The 22,703-nt window shown below is 41.6% G+C and overlaps 1 protein-coding gene across 1 annotated transcript in view; it reads left to right on the top strand.

Annotated features, from left to right (window-relative positions):
- kat2b (K(lysine) acetyltransferase 2B) overlaps positions 1 to 22,703 on the top strand; it is an 82,309-nt gene that overhangs the window by 5,815 nt on the left and 53,791 nt on the right. The window contains 1 exon segment of the mRNA XM_055656415.1: positions 11,662 to 11,807. Coding sequence (XP_055512390.1) covers positions 11,662 to 11,807 — 146 coding nt within the window.

Below are 22,703 nucleotides of genomic sequence, written 5' to 3'. Positions count from 1 at the left end.
TGGGGATGATCAGCCATTGAATGGTGGTGCTGGCTTGAATGGCCTACTCCTGCACCTATTGTCTAAAATTCCAGAAGATTAGTCAAGCAGGATTTCCCCTTCATAAATCCATGCTGACTTTGGAATGAAATGATCCTGTATCTTTTGGATTATGCCCTGAAATTCCTGCCATTGCTGTTCCACCGTCATTCCTGCTCCACCGTCATTGCTGCTAGGTTCATTTTCCAGTCGACCTTGGCCAGCTCCTCTCTCATGCCTTTATAGTCCCCTTTGTTCAACTGCAACACTGACACTTCTGATTTAACCTTCTCCCTCTCAAATTACAGATTGAAACATATCATATTATGGACATTACCTCCTAGCGGTTCCTTTGCCTTGAGTTCCCTTAATAAATCTGGTTCATAGATAAACCCCAAATCCAGGATTGCCTTCTCTCTGGTAGGCTCCAGTACAAGCTGCTCTGAATCTATCTCGGAGGCACTCTACAAACTCCCTTTTTTTGGGTCCAGAACCAACCTGATTTTCCCAGTCTACCTGCATATTGAAATCCCCCATAATCACAGTGGCATTACCTTTGTTACAAGCCAATTTTAACTCCTGCTGCAATTTGCACCCTATATACAGGCTACTATTCGGGGCCTGTTTATCATTCCCATTAGTGTCTTCTTACCTTTACAATTCCTCAATTCTATCCACAGTGACTACATCGTCAGTCCGTATGAACCCTCGCAAGGGACTGAATTTCATCCCTCACCAACAGAGCTACCACATCTCCTCTGCCCACCTGTCTGTTGTTTCTTTTTTTTAAATTAAAAAAAAAAATTATTTATGTTTTTTAATTTTTTTTTATTAGAAGCAATTGTACAAAGATAAATCATTCAGCATCTAAGATTATACAATTATTGTACAGCTCGAAAAAGGACAAAGAAAAGACCCCTAAACATCCAAAATAGTGTGGCTGAAAAAAAAAGATATTAATAAAAAAAGAAAAAGAAAAGTGGAGATATACCTGCCCCTCGTCGCCCACCGCCCACCTCACCCAGCCCAGAATCGGATTTAAATTTAGATTTGTGTTGCCCCATACTATTCTTGTAAGAATTCGGTAAAGGGTGTCCATGTCTTGAGAAATTGATCTGGTTTTTCTGCCAAGACAAGCCTAATATTTTCCAAATGTAGTGTCTCGGACATGTTTGAATCCACATCTTCACTGTAGGGACTGTTGTCTGTTTCCAAAATGTAAGTATTAGTTTTTTCGCAGTTATCAGGCCATAGTTAAGGAAACGTCTTTGAAATAGTGTTAGCTCAGAACAGGCTTCTGACATACCTAGTGTGATCAATTCTATGTCGGGGTCCAATTTTATTTTAAGTATTTTAGAAAAAATATAAAAAATTCCCCTCCAGAAGTTGTGTAATTTTGTACAGGAAGCAAAGGAATGGGTTATGGTTGCATCTTGGAGTAGACATTCATCACAAATAGGGGAGACATTTGGGAAGATCTTATTCAATTTAGACTTTGAGTAATAAAGTCTATGCAGTATTTTAAATTGTATTAGCGAGTGCCTAACATTGAGAGAACAGTTGTGTATATATAGAAGGCTTTCCTCCCAACTATCTTTTAAAATTGTTAGGCCACGTTCATCTTCCCAAGCTCGCCTAATTATTTCCGACAATGGAGTTTGTAAATTTAAAAGGGTATTATAAAGGTACGATATTAACTTATTTGAATCCGACTTTCTAATCATGCATTTGTCTAATATGTCTGGAACCATATATTGACAATCTTGGGTGTGTGATTTCACATAGTCTCGTATTTGAAGATATCTAAAGTATTGGCTACCTTTCAGATGATATTTCGACTGCAATTCTTGAAATGAGAGGAGGGTCCCCATCTCATAAAAGTCTTCCAGCTTTTTAATTCCTAAGCTTTCCCATTGTATAAACACCTTGTCTAAAGTAGGTTTAAACGAGGGATTATTGGCGATTGATAACAGGAGAGATAAATATCTCAATTTAAGGGTTGATTTCACCTGTTTCCAGATTTGTAAGGTGCAATGGATTATCGGATTTTTGCTCATACGCTGATTTCTTCAGATTTATTCGAGAGAGAAGAATCGTGCCTATGTTAAAAGGCAAACAATTTTCTCTCTCCATTTTTAGCCAGTTTACTTGTTGGCATGTATCGTCCATCCAATAGATTAAATTTTTAATGTTTGTTGCCCAGTAAAAAAAATGAGGGAAAGCCAGTCCGCCGATTTCTTTAGGTTTACATAAATGTCGTTTATGAATTCTGTGAGTTTTGTAATCGCAGATAAAGTTTGTAATCTCAGAAATTAGTTTTTTTTTAAATTTAGGGAGAAAAATCGGTATTGATTGAAATAGGTACGGGATTTGTGGAAGGAAGATCATCTTTATGGCATTTATTCCACCTATAAGGGAGATCGAAAGTGTTTTCCAAAATTGAATAAGGGCATTTAATTTGTTGATTAATGGTGGAAAATCTGCTTGAAATAAAGAAGAGTATTTTCTAGTCACGTAAACTCCAAGATATTTAAATTTTTCCATAGCAATTCTAAAGGAAAATTTTAGAAAACGGGTCTTGAGGTTTTATCGACATAATTTCACTTTTGTTCCAGTTTATTCTATACCCTGAAAAGGAGCCAAATTCTTCTATAAGATTTAGTATGTTTGGAATACTAAGTTGGTTCTATAGGACATATAACCCTGAATAATCAGTTCCCAGTCCCGATCCTCCTGCAGCAAGTCTCTTTAATCCCCACAATGTCATATCTACCAATCTCTAACTGAGCCTCAAACTCATCCACTTTACTTCTTATACTTCGTGCATTCATATATAATATTTTTAATCCATTATTCACCTCCCTTTTCACATTGATTCCTATTTCACTTGGCCATACTCTCCTATCCCTTCGTGAGCTTTCTGCCCCGTTAATTCTGGTGTCTTTCTTAATTTTTCCTATACTCTCTTTCCCTTTAACTTCAACCTTGTATTTCCAATTTGTCTCCCCCCCCCCCCCCCCCATTATTTAGTTTAAACCTACCCGTGTAGCAGTGGAAAACCTGCCTGCCAGAATGCCTGTTAAGGTGCAACCCGTCCCTTTTGTATAAATCACCATTACCCCAAAACAGATTCCGGTGGTCTAAGAATCTAAATCCCTGCCCCCTGCACCAGCTCCTCAGACACACATTCAGATCCCCTATCTCCCTGTTCACTAGCACGAGGAACTGGAAGCAAACCGGAAATAACCGCCCTGGAGGTCCTGCTTTTCAGCCTTCTTCCAAGGTCTCTAAAGTCACGCTGCAGAATCTCTTTCCTCTTCTTCCCGGCGTAATTTATGCCGATATGAACTACCACTTCCGGCTGCTTACCTTCACCCTTGAGGATGCCCTGCAATCGGTCTATGACGTCCTGGATCCTGGCAACAGAGGTAACACACCATCCTTGAATCCCGCCTGTTGCCGCAGAAACTCCTGTCTGTACCTCTCGCTATGGAGTCCCCTACTACCACGGCTCTGCCTGACGTCTGTCTCTTCGGCTTTGCTTTAGTGCCACATAGAAGATGAGATGCTGATTCTCAAGCTTACATTGGGCATTATAATAGCAGTGCAGAGGGCTGTAGACAGGTAGATCAGAGTTAGAATTGAATGGAGAATTAAAGTAGAAGGTAACAGGGAGCTTTGAATCGCTCCTATGAACTAAACTGTGGTTCTCTACAGAACAATCACCAAATCTGCATTTAGTTTCTCTATTGCAGTGGAGACTGTATTATGACATCCAAAATTATTAATGCCATGAACAAGTTCTCTAAATTATATGTACATTCAGTACACTTGGAACAAAATACTGCAGTTGCTGAAAATCTGAAACAGAAGTGCAAATTGCTGAAAGCACTCATCAGATAGAGGAGCATGAGGTGAGGCGCACGCTGCGGGCCATCAATCCAAGGAAGGCTAGAAACGGCTCTCAGTCAAAAGACCCCTGGACTTTACAAAAAGTTGCCCAGTCCAAAGTGAGTCCTCCACCATAGTCTTGCCCAAAAAAAGACATCTCCAGGGACTACCGGCCAGTCGCAGATGCTGAATCTTGAAAAATCATATCAAATACTTCTGCCCCGAAGTGCAGTTTTTGGAGGCAAAGCTACAGAGCTGTAGCCACACGCTGCACTGTCTCACCAGCAGCATCTGTCTTTGTGGAATGGATCCACACTCTCCACCTGCGTGGACTCTGTAGTCGCAGCCAGAGAGTCAGAGGGTCCCAACACGGCCCTCAGCCTCAGTACCGGCTCTCCACAGGGCTGCGTACTGAGCCCCCTGGCCATTACACCATGACTCCACCATTGTCAAATTTGCGGATGACACTACGGTGGTGGGACTCATCTCCGGGGGGACGAGTACGCCTACCTGTGACCTGCTGAGTTCCTCCTCAACACTTAAAGACAAAGGTGTAATTTTCAGGAAGAACAAAACGGATGGTACCAAATCAGAGGGGACTGTGTAGAGAGGGTGGCGGAGTGGGAATCCATATTGAGGAGGAAAAGTGAACACCACTGCGCTGCTGAAAAAGCAGAGGGCAATCAGGGGGCGTCTGTGATAGAGAACAGCACAGCGGCTCAGAGGAAAGCGCTGCCCCCAGAGGGCTTACCAAAGTTGTCAGGGAAGAGCATACAATTACTTTAAAGACTGGGAGTGGGAGACCTGAAACAGAAAAAGGCTGCCCTTTAACTTTAGTTCCCGCTGGTTCAGACAAAGCCACTGTTGTCAGGCAGTGGAAATCTACAAGAAGAAACTAAAAAAACCCCACTGCTATAAAAGCACTAAATTAGCCGCCTGCATTAAGGGACTGTTAAATTTAAGGGTTGGTATAATGTGCCCGAGGGCATTAACATACCCAGAAATGTTTGAAGATGGTGGCACATTTTGTTTTCGTTTGTCTGGCATATGTCTTTTGTCTGCCAAGGTACATTATCATCATCAAGACCCCACTTTAAAATCATCAATTTAACACAAAGATGCTTCTGATCTACAGTTTTCTTCTTAGCGGACCCAGCAGATCTGGAGGGAATGGATAAGCGATCTTTGCTGAGTGCCAACACAGGCCTGGCCATTTTTTGCTTTTGTGTGAGTTCCTCCAACACTTTTGCATTTTGATTGAGAGAAATCTTGATAGTTGACCAAAGTTGTATAAATTACACGCTCACCTGAAACAGAAAAAGGATGTAATTTGGTTCAGAAACCGTGCTTGAGAACAGATGGTTTTCATTATAATGTCCCGAGGCAAAGGATCAACAAGGATATTGAAGTTTCATCTGTTCATTCTTTTGTCTGGGTACATTATCATCATCAAGACCTGATCATCAATTTAACAAATTCTCTTTGTTCTTCTCACCATTCTGAATTTTATATTTGACCCTAAATTGGATTTTTTTCTGTATAAAATGTCTAACCGTGCTTGAACAGATGGTTTGCTACATGAAAGGATCAACAAGGATATTGGTGTCCCCACTAAATTGGTTCTGTAAATGTTGTATGGGTGTTTATTTTGGGGTAGCAATGTAAAATAACAAAAGAAGGTAGTGAAATATCATATTATAAATATCATATCATAAATACAGCAGATACTAAGATAAACACAGCAGATAGCCATTGAGTACCTGGCTGGGAGGGAAACGGTTATCATTCCACATCTGAAGAGGGGTCCCAACACAAAGTATCGCCTGTTCGTCCCCCCCAGACATGCTGCCTGACCCGCTGAGTTACACCAGCATACTGGTTTACTCAAGATTGAAGTTCTCTGTGTCCATGTTACTGCTCCTCAAAGTATGCCATTTTTTCTCTGATGGGGGTTCTGTAAGTCCCTCTCATCGCTCCTCATCTGTGATTACTACTGCACTCCTACAAGAGGAAGATGACTGAACTTTATTGCCTTTCCTCACAGTGGGAAACGTTGATCCTGCTGTGTGGGGATGCTTATGTTAAATCCTATCGTGTATTGTGTTCTTTTTATTCGTATGGCTGTATGGTAACTCAAATCTCACTGTACCAATTGGTGCACGTGACAATAAATGTAACTTGAACTTTTGACCATTTTCTGACCCAGACTCGCTATTACAGCCTCGTGTCTTCCAGCTCTGTTTCCAGCCATCCCCTTAATACAGGCCTAACCAGGGGAGTCTGAAAAAGTACCCTGACCCAAAACGTCCCCTGTGCATTCCCTCCAGATATGCTGCCTCATGCCCTGAGTTACCCCAGCAATTTGAATAGCAAACTGAGTTTATTTCTGCATTACCAAATTATCTTTTTCATATCTTCTGTTTCTATGCTACTGTAAATTTGTCATTGGACATTTCTTGACAGAACACAACAAATGATTTGTAAAGTGGCCATGATGGCTGCACTCACTTGATTCAAACACTTCATATTACCAATGGCAGTCTCTGGCACTGAATGAACACCACAACTGCCCTTGCTGCTCAATGTTCTTTCCTTACAATAATTGCTGTAAGCTTTTAATGTCAAATTATATCTGGTATGTGAGTTCCAGTAACAGATTGCCTTGAGCCACCAGTAATAATAATAGCAGAAATAGTTGCTGGGGAAGTACAAAGTATAAATGCATTGGTCCTGTTCAAACTAGAGTTTGAAATATTTGTAAATCCTATCATGTCGCCTTCCCTGATTTCTGCATTTTCCCCCTTCCCCTCCCCACCTCCCGCTCTTTCTAACTACCTCGTCATTTCATTTGTGACCAGTGCCTTATAAAGCCTCAGCATTACATCACTGTCATTACATTGTTAGCTTCTTCTGATATTTCAATGAATTTCGCTGTTTTCTCTATAGGGTGATTTCACGAAAGGTCACTAGATCATAGATCCTCACCCACGTGACCGCAAAATTTAACTGGGGTACAAACGTCACTTCCAGTACATGTTATTGATGCTAGAAACGCGAACTTTCAAACCTGTTAAAAACCGTGAAAACGGCCCGTTTTTGAGCTGTAAATAACTGTGCCAGTCGGTGTGACCGCGAGACACAACTATCTTACTTTAGAGTCCAGAAGATAAAGAAAAACAAAGGTAAAGACAAGAGAGCGCTGAAGGGAAAATAACAGCGGAAGTTGTTGGCCGTGCAGATATAAATAGCAATGTTACAACATTTTGAGATTTTAAAAATCAAGTCTGCAATTTATCCCATCAGATAAAGCATAAAAAGAAGTTTAATTTGACACCTAATTCACTTTCAAATCTCACGTATTTAAAAAGTTATGGCCATTTTCATACTCGGAAATTAGCATCTTGTTCCCTATTGATTTTCTATGGACACAACAAAAAAGCTGTGATCGTGGACAGTCAAAAGCCCATAACTTTCTTAAAAATTAAGAGAACTGAATGAAATTTTCAGTTATCATAGATTGAAGCATTCTGAAACAAATATAAATCAATCTTACTTGGATGACCTGAAATTAAAGCATATAATTAGTTAGTTACCCAATTGGAGCTAATTTCAAACTTCAATTACTAGATCTAAACATCTATTTATTTCTTAATAAATGATTAACATTTTTAAATAGCCTAAGTGTCCAAATAATATTCACAAATAATTCACAATAAAACATGATTTTTAAATCTCATTTACATTAATTTATAGGCCAAATGGAAGGAATTTAGTGTTCAATTGCTGTAAATTAAAGTCAATTTAAATCAGCTTTCTAGTGGGTTCCTGTGAACGCGCTGGTTTAGAACGTTCACATTGCGCTAGATTTGTGCCCTCAAATGCCCAGAAAAATACTGCGGGATATAATGGGCCCAAAATGAGCTACTCGCAACTTTAAACTTTGTATAAAGGGATCTTAAGAAACCCTTTTTAATGTAAAAATAAACGGCCTACCTTCTGTTGTCTGCTGTATGAGACCCTGCCGGTTGCCGATGGTCGCGGGTTTAGAGGTTAATTTTTAAACTACTACAACAATTATATAAAACCTTTAAAACTAATAATAGCTAAGGCGACGGAATATTCCAGCGATTTTTCCGTTAATAATTAACTAGGCTGAACATCCTCGATTGGAACAGCCTAGGGAAAATCGCGTTTTAAACCCGCCCCCTCTAAACGGCGCCAAAATCGCGCACACGGGCTGGGACAGATTTTCAGCGAAGCTTCCGGTAGGCTTTGCAACATACCTAATATAAAGATCGAAAATATTGGGAATTATCGCGTTTGCTCACTGCATTTCATCAAAGCTAAGGCATTATTGATGTTTTGATGAAATGCAGTGAGCAAACGCGATAAAATCCCGATATTTTCGATCTTTATATCTGCACGGCCAACAACTTCCACTGTTATTTTCCCTTCAGCGGTCTCTTGTCTTTACCTTCGTTTTTCTTTATCTTCTGGACTCTAAAGTAAGATAGCTGTGTCTCGCGGTCACCCCGACTGGCACAGCTATTTACAGCTGAAAAACGGGCCGTTTTCGCGGTTTTTAACAGGTTTGAAAGTTTGTGTTTCTAGCATCAATAACATGTACTGGAAGTGACGTTTGCACCCCAGTTAAATTTTGCGGTCACGTGGGTGAGGATCTATGATCCAGTGACCTTTCGTGAAATCACCCTATTCTTATTGTGCTGTTCATATGGTAACATAACGGTTCATTGGGGCATGGGAAAGAGAAAAGTGATATTGTAGTTAACATTATCTATTCGACCTTCAATCCACAGATAATAAACAAAGCACCACTGAAACCTTCTTTAGAGAATTGATGAATCAGACTATCACATGTTCACTAGTTGGTTAATAAAACAGCAGGTTTACATGGAAAATGATAGTGGGATAGGATTTCAAACAAAACTGGTCTAGAATTTAGCCAAATTAAATATCCCCTAAAACTTAGTTTCACTTTTAACTTTAAAGGACATTATTTTTTGTCATTCAATGTGAAATGGTTTAGTTCTAGCTTGCATAACATTAAAACTCTCCAGCAATTCAAATGTTGACGGCGTAAAATCATCTTGCCTAGCCTTTATTTGCAAAAAAATCTGCATTTTTAGATGTTTTGCTTACTGTGGAATTAGACAGAATCTCTAAACTGGGCATCACTAGCTGAGAAGTGTAAAAAGAAAAGAAACTAAATTGCTATCCCAATGACCAACACTGCAGTATGCCTGCAACTAGCTGACTACCATTTAATCTGTCCTTGAACCATTCCTATCTTGCAAGACAGTTCCTGGTATCATTTGGCAGTGGGTAATCGTTGATCTTTAGCCCCCTGTTGAACCATGGTCCAATAAATCAGTTTACCACAAGTAATTTCCTGATTATTATTCTTGAAACTTTTTCCGTGCCCTGTTTTGAAACAGTAACTATGTTCCCACATGCTGGGACCACATTAAAGTCAGTTGATTCTTACTCCATTATCACTAAGCTTGATATCCAGCGGCACACTTCATGGGACTACTCTGGCAGGCAGAATCAGGGTGGTAGGGAATGGAGTTCATGTTTTGAACCTAAATGTTACCAAAGTGTTTATGGCCTATTTTGACTGCTATCTCTCTCTTGTCCTCTTGGTAATTTTGCAGATGGGACAACTAAATATTTCTAGAGTTACACACAAAATGCTGGAGTAACTCAGCGGGTCAGACAGCATCTCTGGATAGAAGGAATGGGTGACATTTTGGGTTGAGAGCCTTCTTCGCCTGTCCCACTTGGGAGACCTCCACCACCAGTTCTGGCGACCTTAAGCGCCAAAAAATAAAAAAACAATGTCGCGGTGACCTACGACCTTCCTCGACTATGTGTACGACCTCCTATGTATATGTTGAAGACCTCCCTTGACTATGAAGAAGACCTCCTTCGACTGTGTTGAAGACTGGCTTCGACCATGTACGTTTTACTCGAGGATGGTCTCTGGCAAATTGGTCCGTGAATGAGCACGACGCCCTTCGATCTCAGACGACCACACCGAAAACCAACAACGGCCAGTGACCAGTGTCTACAGCTCAAATGATCACGATAAAATGATGTCATGTCTGCATTTTTTTTCTCACTAAAAGATGCCTCCCAGGCAAGGAAGGAACTAGTTTGGAGGATGTTAGTAAAAATACAACTACTGCTGTTTGCAGTAGCCCTATTGCTTCAGCAGCCTTTTAAGAAAGGCGGAAGGGGAAGAGCAAGGGTGAAGGGGAAGTACAAGAAGAGTTCTCAATGGGTGAATGGAGAGGATGTGATGGACTGTCCCAGTACACCAGATGACTGCAAGAGAGTGACGCTGGGCTTTGACAAAAGATGGAACTTTAAGCACACATGTGGGGCAGTGGTTGACAAACATGCCATTCTTGCGTCTGTCCCTGTGCCCCTCATTTTCTTTATCGTACAGGATGGCATTCTGCTGGAACCATTCCTCAAGGTCCCCCTCCTGCTGCCTGGTGAAGGTGTAGGGCATAACCTTCCTCCAGCCCTCCCTCACCACCAATGGGGCATCTGCCACTGATGCTGTGTCAGACACAGGAGAAAGGGCTGCTTTGCTGCCTTCAAATGAGGCAGTGAAGAATGGGATGGTGGTGGGGACATATACTAACACTGGTCTCCTCCTCCAGGGTCTCTCATGTAGGACTACCTCCTCCTGCTCTATCACCTCCTGTGGCATCACCTCCTGGGTGGGCAACACCTGCATGGCAGGTTTTTTTTAGGGTTGTGCCCTTCCCTTGCGCTGCTGCCCTTTTGGTGCCATCTCTAAAACACACGTCTCCTCTCCAAAAAACTCTCCAGCTATGAATGAACATGCCCTGGAGTGACAGAGGTCACGTGTTGCTGTTTAAATTACCTTTTTTTCCTACTGACCTTTATTTCACCCCTGAGCTATTACCTTCGACCGCCTTCGAGTACTTACGACTAGCATCACGACCGACTTTGACTAGACCTACGACTAAAAAAGTATCGATTTTTCCCGTGGCGACCTATTTTAAGTCACGGTCAATTTTTAACATCTTGAAAAATACGCCGCGATCTAGCTGAAGCCTCGACTATGCGGAGACCACTCTCGAGCATGAAGGAGAGTGACGAAGACCTCGTACAACCTCGTGGCAACCTTGCCGCGACTATGGGTCGCGAGCAAACTCGCCAGAACTCCCGGTGGAGGTCTCCCAAGTGGGACAGACCCTTTACTCCAGCATTTTATGTCTATCTTCGGTTTAAACCAGTATCTGTAGTTCCTCCCTAAATATTTTGGGGCTTGATTGTACATTTTTATTTCCATGTTTGATTTGCAGAAAATAATTTACTTTGGCAGGAAATTTGAAGATTCTAAAGTTTTTTGCAAAATATCCATTCACAATGTGTGGCCTGGATGGTCACGGATTAGGAGTCATCATGTAAATAAATGTCAGTCAAGAAAAGTTTGTATCATCAACACTTGAGAATCTGAATGGTCTCACTAAGAACAAAACGGTCCCACACAAAGACAAAACTAATCCTCTGTGAATATGCAATTTATACTAAAAAAAAACATTTTAAAGAATATTTAACTTGGTTTGCATAATTTTCTTGAATTGAGTAGTGATTTTCAAGAAGGTATGGGGATTTGCACAACCAGTATTTTAACTTTTAATTTATTCTGTTTAAGCTGAAATCAAAAGCAATGTTTTTAACTTTTTTCAGCTGATCATGTTTCCCACTTGGAAAATGTATCGGAAGAAGAAATGAATAGGCTTCTTGGAATAGTACTGGATGTGGAATACTTATTTACCTGTGTCCACAAAGAAGAAGATGCAGACACAAAACAAGTTTACTTTTACTTGTTCAAAGTAGGTATAAGGATAGATAACGTAATTATCCTATTTATTTTGAGTCTTTGACAAGTAAGCAGCTGTTTTTTATTTGAAGTATTTACTGCATGTTGTTAAATGAATTCCACCCGATTAAAATCACAAGACCACATGTTCTAGCCACATGCATGGCAATAAAAAGTTTGATTCCTGTTTAAATGATATGCATTTAAATTTAAGTGTACTTAAAAATCATTGTCGGGTTTGGTTCTGTCTTACAGGTAATCTACATAAGAAATTTTTATGATCATTATGATAAATGTTTTTGGTATACATAGAAAAAGAACAGTTTGAATACAGAACAATTTAATATAATTATGATCTGCCAAAACCAACATTAAATATGAGTGCACATGGGAAGGGATATCCATTTAAGAAGTTATGCCAATTGAGTTGAAAATTGTTTTCAAAATTATACATTCCCAAATTTAATTGTGGTCAAACCCAATTTTGAAAATTGCAGAACATGAATTCATCCACAAATCCCAATAAGGGTAGCTTCACATCACATAATTTTTAAGAATTTTGCATCAAAATAGATTCCTAAATAACATATATATCAATCCCAGTGCAATTGTATTAATGGAGTTGTAAATTGATTTTATCATCAAAACAAGATTAATTTTAATAATCTTCACTGATGGGTGTGAGTATTGAAAACTTGCCACGATGACTGGTTTGATATGGGGCTGTGGCCTTTATGGGTAGGACTAGCTAACGTTCAGTTGAAAGATTGGGAAATCATCAGGAAATTGATTTAAATTGCTTTAAACCCGTACTAAAAGTGGGTGGAGCAGCTAGTAGAGCTGCTGCCTCACAACGCCTGAGACCCGGGTTTGATCCTGACCTCGGGTGCTATCTGAGTGCAGTTTGCATGTTCTCCCTGTGATGGTGTGGGTTTCCTCTGAATGCTCCGGTTTCCTCCCACATCCCAGAGATGTGAAGGTTTCTCGATTAACTGGTCGCTGTAAAAATGGCCCATCTTGAGTAGGGAGTAGGATGAGAAAGTGGGATAACAGAACTCATGCAAATGGGTGATCGATCGTCAGTGTGGACTCGATCGGTCGAAGGGCCTGTTTCCATGCTGTATCTCTAGACTGAACTAAACTAAATAAATAATTTGTACTGTACATTTTCTCAAGACAAACAATATAGAGGAAGCTCCAGCATCTTTTGACCTGAATGAGATTTAGATGATTTTATAAATCTATACTAAGAGAATATCATGCTTGATGGATCACAAAGTGTCTTTTGAAGCGTCATTTCTAACGCTTGAGTGCTGTTCTATGGCTGGTTTATACAAAGTGGCAGGTTGTTTTATCATGTATGTTTAACTAGAAAAACATGGCTTCTCTCGGCAAACACTCTTACACTTGGATTATCAGCACAGATCTTTGAATAAGGATCAAATTGTGAACTCTAATTTTCTTTTTCCGTACAATTGGTGGAAGATCTGAGACGCATTGGAATATTTACAGATGACATTTTAGATTTAGGAATCCAGTACTATACAATATTCATTTGAGAATTTTATTCAGAAGCAAACCACAAGCTTTTTCTTTCTTTTAATATTTTTAAATTGAGAATCTGATTACAACTAAAGTAAAATGTTTATGGCTTGATCTGGCAAATTTTACAGCTCCTCACCCTGTCACCTACTTTCATTATTCATTTACTTTACATTAGATGATGATACAACAGCATACACCATGACAAAAATTGCCAACACAAATTCACAACTGATAATTATATTTAAAGGATTTCCATTTGGTTTTCCAGTCAATCAGAATAATGCACTTGTGTGTATGTTGTGTGTTTATTTCTTGGCGTTATTGAGCAGCATGATTCTCGTGAACATGTTTATAATGACTGCAAATTGTGTACATTCCCCCCCCCCCCCCCCCCCCCCCCCCCCCAAAAAAATCAATCTTCAATTTTTATTGTGTGTAGGAGCTTTTTATGTTTAGGATAGTTACTGTTGGCATATTATATTATTTTGTCTAGATATATCTTGCAGTATTATTTTGGACACTTGGGGGTGGTCAATAGACAATAGGTGCAGGAGTAGGCCATTCGGCCCTTCGAGCCAGCACCGTCATTTAATGTGATCATGGCTGATCATCCCCAATTAGTACCCCGTTCATGCTTTCTCCCCATATCCCCTGACTGCTATTTTTAAGAGCCCTATCTAGCTCTCTCTTGAAAGCATCCAGAGAACCTGCCTCCACCGCCCTCTGAGGCAGAAAATTCCACAGACTCGCCACTCTCTGTGAGAAAAAGTGTTTCCTAGTCTCCGTTCTAAATGTCTTACTCCTTATTCTTAAACTTTGGCCCCTAGTTTTGGACTCGCCCAACATCGGGACCATGTTTCCTGACTCTAGCGTGTCCAAACCCTTAACAATCTTATATGTTTCAATGAGATCCCCTCTTATCCTTCTAAACTCCAGAGTGTACAAGCCCAGCCGCTCCATTCTCTCAGCAAATGACAGTCCCGCCATCCCGGGAATTAACCTTGCACAGGATGGTGTTTATATGAGTATAGGGGACAGGAAGTGGCAGGCACGGGGAGGGAGCGCATACAGTTCTCACCAGACCAGGGACAGAGCAGCCAGCTACAACTTGCATGCAGAATAAAGAAAGCCTGGAACGTTCATCTCTTTGTTTGTACAACTACTTCAATAAACAACCAAACTGGAAATAACAACTGGAAGATCTGTTCTATTAGGTCTGCGTAAGATCACTCCTACTTACTTGCGTAGTAATGACAACGGGAAAAGAGGTAGTGGAAAGGTCGGAAATTTGCCATTACATTTAAGTGAAAATTGGCTCTATGAGTGAAACTGGAGCTTGTGAATCATTCAAACGGAACAGGAATTGTTTTAGTTCACAAATCTGCGCTGCCATTTCTAATCAACTGGACAAGGTCGCTATCTGCGCTAATCTGACTGACGGAGATTGGAAACCGTGAAAGGCAACCTACATGGAGTGTGGGTACATACAGCATTAAGATTTATTGGAGAAGAAATACTGGAAAACGGCTACTATAATTGAGAAGTGACCTTGAGAATCACAACGATATCAGCTGTTTTAAATATTGTGCCGTTGGCACATGGCTTTCACGTCAACGAGTCTTAAAGAGATAGTGAACAAGTATGTCTGTGGTCAGATCTGATGCTCAGTCACAAGATGGCGATGTTGGAAAGGATTCCGAAAAGGAAAGAAGGGTTATTAAATACACTGTCAAAGGCTTGGAATTGTTCATTGAGAGGTGACAGAAGACAAGAAGCTTGATATGTAAACAAGCTAACAAGTTAATTGAAATGCTGAAAGAGCTCATGAAATCAAATGAAAATGCAAATGAAATACAATCTAACCTGGTTCAAATAATCAAGTTACGTGATGAAGTCAGAGAAAACCACGAGTCATTGGTGAAGTTACCACTGCCTGAAAATTAGCTTGAAAGGCAAAATCAGTGGTTTCAACAAAGAATGGAAGCTTTTAATGGTTTAATACAAGATGTAAAGGTGTGGTTATCTGATTTTGGACAGCAAACTACACACTCCATAGCTGGAAGTGCCATACAACAGAATGTTATAAACTCAGATGACATTGGACCTGATGACAATGTTTCAAATGTCTCAAAACTTAAATTAAGCCACAATTCTAGTTCTTCGTCATGTGTATCTTCAACATCCTCTACTCACATTAAAGCTTGGGCAGAAAGGGCTGCTCTCTTGGAACGGGTTGCCGCCCTGAACAACAGGCATGAGCTTGAGGCACAAGAAGAACAATTGGAAAGAGAGAAAGAACAATTGAAAAGAGACAAGGAACAGCTGGAACTAGAGACAAAGCTGGCAGCAACCAATGCAAAGATCAATGTATTTGAGGCCAAGGGATAAATAAGCAGGTCCAGATTATCTGATGGGATGAACTCTTATTTGAGGAAAGGAACTGCTCAAGAGGAAACATCGGCTAAATTAGATCCACATGCAGATGAATATTTGCCTGATCCAATGCACCAAAGACAGAATGTGTTGATGGGAACTGAATCTTCCTCCCAGCAACAGGTTGTCAGACCAAAACACCATGGACCATCTGTTAGAGCTCATGATATGACCTATCTAACTCAATACTCTTTTCAAAGGCAAAATGTACAGACTCGTATGCAAAAGTGTGTGCAGGGGCATGTTTGCACTACCCCTGTACTGAATGATGGAAACCAAGGTGATATCTGTAACCTAATTCAGAAGCAAAATGACATCACTGCTCTTTTGGCTCAACAAAAACTCTCTCCTACTTTATCAACAAGAGACATTCCTGTTTATGATAGTGATCCTTTGCATTATGAAGCTTTCATCACGGCCTTTAAGAGAGGAGTGGATAGAAAAACTAATGATGACAGTGATTGCTTGCATTTTCTAAAGCAATACACAAGAGGGCATCCAAAAGACCTAGGCCGCAGCTGCCTACATTTGCCACCAGCCTAGGGCTATCAAAGAACAAAAGATCTGCTTAAAGAACATTTTTGTAATGACCATAAGATTGCCACTGCATATATGGTCAAGGCATTTGCCTGGTCAGTGATCAGATCAGATCGGAGGATGTGAAAGCAATGCAAGCGTTCTCTACCGTGACACCGCTGTTCCTTAGGACACGCACACACACACACACACAGGTTGTTGCAATGCAATGGAATCCATCTTACCTATATGGAGGAGCACTTCGTTCATGAAAATGTTGCTGTCTCCAAGTGCACAAGACACTCTTGGACAAATTCAAACATGTTTGAATTTTCTCCCGAGTACCCAAGGTACACGATTACCTGCCGTTAGCGCCACGGTGGTCCACGAATGCCGTATTGTTACCGCACGAGGTTCCCACGATGTCAAACTCTGGTTACCTCTTGCGTCAAGTCGCACCGTGAAAAGGGGGTTTAAGATTGCCACTGCATATATGGTCAAGGCATTTGCCTGGTCAGTGATCAGATCAGATCGGAGGATGTGAAAGCAATGCAAGCGTTCTCGCTGTTCCTTAGAGGTTGTTGCAATGCAATGGAACATCTTACCTATATGGAGGAATTGAATGTTGCTTCCAATATGAAGACCATCCTTCTAAAACTGCCTTACGAGCTCAGAGACAAGTAGAGGGATAGGGCATGTCAGCTACAGCAAAAACATGGACATCGAGCTAGAATTTCTGACCTGGTAGACTTCATGGAGAGACAAGTGAAGAAACTGTCAGATACATTTTTTGGAAAAACCCAGGATGCTAGTCCAATTGCAACGGTCAAAAGCTCTACTTTTGCTAAAGCAAGAGAAAGGTCAAGACCAGGAGGAAGCAGTTTTGCAATAACTGTTTTACCTGTAGAAACAGCAGTGCAAGAATATCTGACAACAAATGGAATGAAAAGAAACGTATCTACCACTAATTCTCAAGGTTCTTGGTTGTTTCGTAATAAAAGTGGTCACAGTGATGTCCACAGGTCAGGAAGAAGGGGCACAGAGAAAGGATAGACTTCTTGAAGGAGAAGGGAATCTGCTTTGGATGTTTGAAAATAGGACACATGAGCAAGAACTGCAAGTGTCATTTGACTTGTCATGTGTGCAACCAAAATCATCCTGAAATTGAACAAAAGAACAAAGGGAAGAAGCCAGAACATACAGAACAGAATGAGAAGCCCATTGTGAGTAATTCTGTTCTTTTACCTCATATGTGTGGTCATATTGGGGCTGCTGATGAAACCTGCATCTTCTCCATTGTACCAGTGCAGGTAAAGAGCCACAAGGGGGGCACATTGGGTCATGGAAGTTCATCTACCTTTTGCACCAAATGCTTGATGAGAAGGCTGAACATTACAGGACAAAAGACCAATATTCTCTTGCATACCATGAACCAAGTGAAGCCTGTGATCAGTCATCATATCTCCGGTTTGGAAATATCTAGTCTGGCCAAAGACTATTTTATTCAACTATCTGACGAGTTCACATGTACGGCCATGCCTGTTTCTCAGCTCAGCATTCCCAGACAGGAAGACCTGATACAATGGACTTACTTGAAGGATATCAAGATTCCTGAAATAGACTCTGGCATTGACCTACTCATCGGGACAAATGCTTCAAAGGTATTGGAACCTTGGGAGCTGGTCAACAGCCATGGGGATGGACCATGCACTGTCAGGACCCTACTGAGGTGGGTCATCTATGGTCCCCTGAGAAGAGACAACGACAGCAGGGATGAAAATGGCTGCCCTGCTGCTGCTGTCAATCGAATATCCATTGTAAACCTAGAGGAGCTACTGGTCAAGCAATACAATCATGACTCCAGTGAAAGAACCAGCAAGGAAACAGAGGAAATGTCCAGAGAAGAGGTAAAGTTCTTGGATATTATGAATCGCTCAGCAGAGATGACAGATGGACACTATTGTCTGGACTTGCCTTTTAAACAAGAAAGCGTCAGCATGCCAAATGATCGTTACATTGCAGAGCAGCTCATCCAGAGCCTGAAACGCAAGTTTGGCAAGAATAAGAGATTTCATGATGAATATACATCTTTCCTCACAGAAATGATTGACAGTAGTTATGCTGAAATTTTACCAGTGGACCAGCTGAATCGAAGTGATGGAGAACTCTGGTACATCCCTCACCACGGGTGTATCACTCAAGGAAAGGAACCTTAAGGGTGGTCTTTGACTGTGGAGCTGTCTTCAAAGGAACATCACTTAACTGCTAACTGCTGCAGGGTGCAGACCCTACCAACTCAATCATTGGAGTTCTCATCAGATTCAGGCAAGAACCGGTTGCTTTGATGGCTGATATCAAAGCAATGTTTCATCAGGTCAAGAAAAGCATATTGACTATCTGCAATTCCTGTGGTGGCCTGAGGGTGATGTGCAGCAACAGCTTTTTGAATACCGGATGAAGGTACATCTTTTTGGAGTTGTGTCGTCACCAAGTTGTGCAAACTTTGCATTAAGGAAGACTGTTGAAGATGCCAAAGTTCACTTTCCAGCAGAGGTGACAAACACAGTAAAGAACAATTTCTATGTAGATGATTGTTTAAATGGCAAGAGACCTGACTTCCCTCTGCTAAATGGGAGGATTCATGCTGTCAAAGTGGATCAGCAACAGCCATGCTGTATTGGCATCCATTCCACAAGAAAACAGAACCAAGGAGACCAGAGAGTTGAACTTGGAGAAAGACAATCTGCCAATGGAAAGAGCACTGGGATTGCACTGATGTGTTGAAACGGATGTGTTAAAGTCCAGAATTGCTGCACAGGAACGACCATATGCAAGACGGGGCATCTTGTCCGTGGTCGGGTCTATAAGACTCTTTGGGATTTCTAGCACTATTTACTCTGCTAGCCAAGCTGATTATGCAGGAGCTCTGTAAGAAAATATTTGGATGGGATGAAAACATACCGCAAACCTTCTCTCAGCGATGGACAGGATGGTTAGCAGATTTCAACAAAATGGCGGAATTTAAAGTTTTGGTCAAATCAGATATGCACAGCTGCACCACTTTTCAGACGCCAGCGATAGTGGCTACGGTACTGTTCATATCTAAGACTGGAAGACGATAACAAAGAAGTGCACGTTGCATTCATAATAGGCTGGGTGAGTGGGCAAAATGCATGGCAGATGCAGTATAATGTGGATAAATGTGAGGTTATCCACTTTGGTGGCAAAAACAGGAAAGTAGACTATTATCTGAATGGTGGCCGATTAGGAAAAGGGGAGATGCAACGAGACCTGGGTGTCATGGTACACCAGTCATTGAAAGTAGGCATGCAGGTGCAGCAGGCAGTGAAGAAAGCGAATGGTATGTTAGCATTCATCGCAAAAGGATTTGAGTATAGGAGCAGGGAGGTTCTACTGCAGTTCTACTGCAATTGGTGAGACCACACCTGGAGTATTGGATACAGTTTTGGTCTCCAAATCTGAGGAAAAACATTATTGCCATAGAGGGAGTACAGAGAAGGTTCACCAGACTGATTCCTGGGATGTCAGGACTTTCATATGAAGAAAGGCTGAATAGATTTGGTTTATACTCGCTAGAATTTAGAAGATTGAGGGGGGATCTTATAGAAACTTACAAAATTCTTAAGGGGTGGGACAGGCTAGATGCAGGAAGATTGTTCCCGATGTTGGGGAAGTCCAGGACAAGGGGTCACAGTTTAAGGATAAAGAGGAAATCTTTTAGGACCGAGATGAGAAAAACATTTTTCACACAGAGAGTGGTGAATCTCTGGAACTCTGCCACAGAAGGTAGTTGAGGCCAGTTCATTGGCTATATTTATGAGTGAGTTAGATGTGGCCCTTGTGGCTAAAGGGATCAGGGGGTATGGAGAGAAGGCAGGTACAGGATACCTGAGTTGGATGATCAGCCATGATCATATTGAATGGCTCGAAGGGCCGAATGGCCTACTCCTGCACCTATTTTCTATGTTTCTACAATGGGAAAATCCAGAGTGGCACCATTAAAACAAATTACGATTCCCAGAATGCGCTTACAGCTGCAGTCCTAGCTGTCATTGACACAATGCTGCAAAATAATTACAGATTTAACTGGACAAATCCATCTTCTGGACTGATAGCACAACAGTGCTTAAGTACATCAACAACGAAACCAAATGCTTCCAAACATTTATAGCAAACAGGATCTCTTTTGTAAGGGGTGCTACAGATGTATCACAATGGAGATATTTTGGCACATAGGAAAATCCTGCAGATGAAGCCTCAAGAGGACTAACAGCAGACCTCTTCTTAAGCTGTAAGAGATGGATCAAAGGACCAGACAGAGAATGGCCAAAACTTCACTTGGACAACCCTTACAATCGAGTGGCGCCACGAGCGGCAGCCTCGCAAATCGCCTTTCTGTCCTTTCGACCTTTTTTGGTATTTTTAGTACATCTAAATGTATGATTTAATGTTTCTTGGTATGTCTTATGTGGGGGTGGTGGGGGGGAATACGGGTAAAACGTTTTCAGTCACTGACCTCAACGGAGATGCAACTTTTCTCCTTGTCGCATCTTCGCTCCACTCGCGGCCAAATAACTGGTTTGGTGCGGCCTCTCCGGACCGGAAACCGGCCCAGAGCTTCAGCAGCAGGCGCGGTGTGGACTTGCCATCGCGGAGCCTGGGATCCTTTGCTGAGGATCGCCAGTGTTGGAGCTCCATCCGCAGGGGGCCTGCTGACTGCAGCGGTCTTTGGAGATTCTAGCTGCGGGCACGGCGTGGACTTATCCTCGTGGAGCCTGGGATCCCTTGCCGGGGATCGCCAGAACAAATGCGCCGACCGCGGCCCGTGGTCTTTAACATTGTGAAGCCGCGGTCTCTGGTAAGATGCGGCCGATTCGGGAACTACAAGCCACGAAGTGTATTTTGATCTATCCCAACGTCGGAGTTTCAATCATCCCGACGAGAGGGCTTGTACATCGGGCCTTCTGTAGTGGCGACTGTGGAGGGTTCAAGGCCCTGACCAAGGGTGAACAAAAGGAGGAAGATTGACTGAACTTTATCGCCTTTCATCACAGTGAGGAATGATGATTCCACTGTGATGGATGTTTATGTTAAACTCTATCGTGTATTGTGTTCTTTTTACTTGTATGGCTGTATCGTAACTCAAATATCACTGTACTTTAATTGGTGCATGTGACAATAAATGTGAACTTGAACTTGAATCTGCAATCTCTGCTAATGATCCAGAAATCATTGTGGCAGATCTCTTTTGGAAATGATGGACACAAGAATACATGCCTCTAATCCAAGAATGACAACGGTGGTCAAGGGTATGGAGAAGCTTTGCTCCAGGTGACATTGTTGTGGTGGCTGATTCCACTGCACCACAAGGGTAGGAGCCATTTATGTTTAGGCTAGAAACTGTTGGCATATTATATTATTTTGTCTAGATATATCTTCCAGTGTTATTTTGGACACTTGGGAGCAGTCATTAGATGCACAGCTTGGTGTATATATATCTATATTACTAAAACTCTGATCTTGACCGCTTTTGGCCCGCTGTGCTGCGATTTCCGACAGAACGCTGCCACCTACGGCCGTCATTTTTGGCCACCTCGCTCAGAGCCCCCCTCCGCCTTCCGGGTGCGGAGGATTTTTCCCATCGATGATAGATATTAATGTTTTTAAAAAATCACCATTCTCTCTGCTGCCCCTGCTGGAGGGAGGGGGAGGGACTATAAAACCAGGAAGTGGTGTGCCTCACTCAGTCTCTGCAAGATGGATGAAGCCAAAGGGTCACGTCTCTCTGAGTTCTGAATAACACTGAACAAATGTCTACTCAACTGTGAGTCCCCTTAATGTGGTTTGAAAATGAAAATATGGTTTGTTTGAAGTAAAAAGGCACTGCCTGCAAATGGTGGCTTGGGTGCTTTGGCTTGAAGTTGAAAGGCACTACTTGCTGCAAATGGTGGCTTGGGTGCTTTGGCTTGAAGTTGAAGGGTACTACTTACTGCAAATGGCGGCTTGGGTGCTTTGGCTTGAAGTTAAAAGGCACTACTGTAAATGCACTTCCTGTTTGCACTGTATATTGATTTTAGATAAAACGCTACCACTTACGGTTGTGATTTTTGGCCACCTTACTCAGTCCCCCTCCTCTGAGCAGGTGCAGAGAATTCTTCCCCTCAATGAAAAATAAATGTTATTAGTGTTAAAAAAATGTTGAGAATCTCTCTCCTGTCAATCACTCCATGAAAGCCACAACTTTTCCTGTGGGAGGGGGAGGGGTTATAAAACCCGAAAGTGTGGGTGTGGCTCAGTCTCTGCATGATGAGGGAGGGAGAGGTCACGACTGTCTGAGCTGTGAATCACCTGAACACACTGAATGTCTACTGAACTGTGAGTTTGGTGTTTTGTG

This window comes from Leucoraja erinacea, chromosome 2, assembly GCF_028641065.1.
Source record: "Leucoraja erinacea ecotype New England chromosome 2, Leri_hhj_1, whole genome shotgun sequence".
Lineage (NCBI taxonomy): Eukaryota > Metazoa > Chordata > Chondrichthyes > Rajiformes > Rajidae > Leucoraja > Leucoraja erinaceus.
Note: the sequence above shows the minus strand (reverse complement) of the source record. Positions and strands in the feature narration are given on the sequence as shown.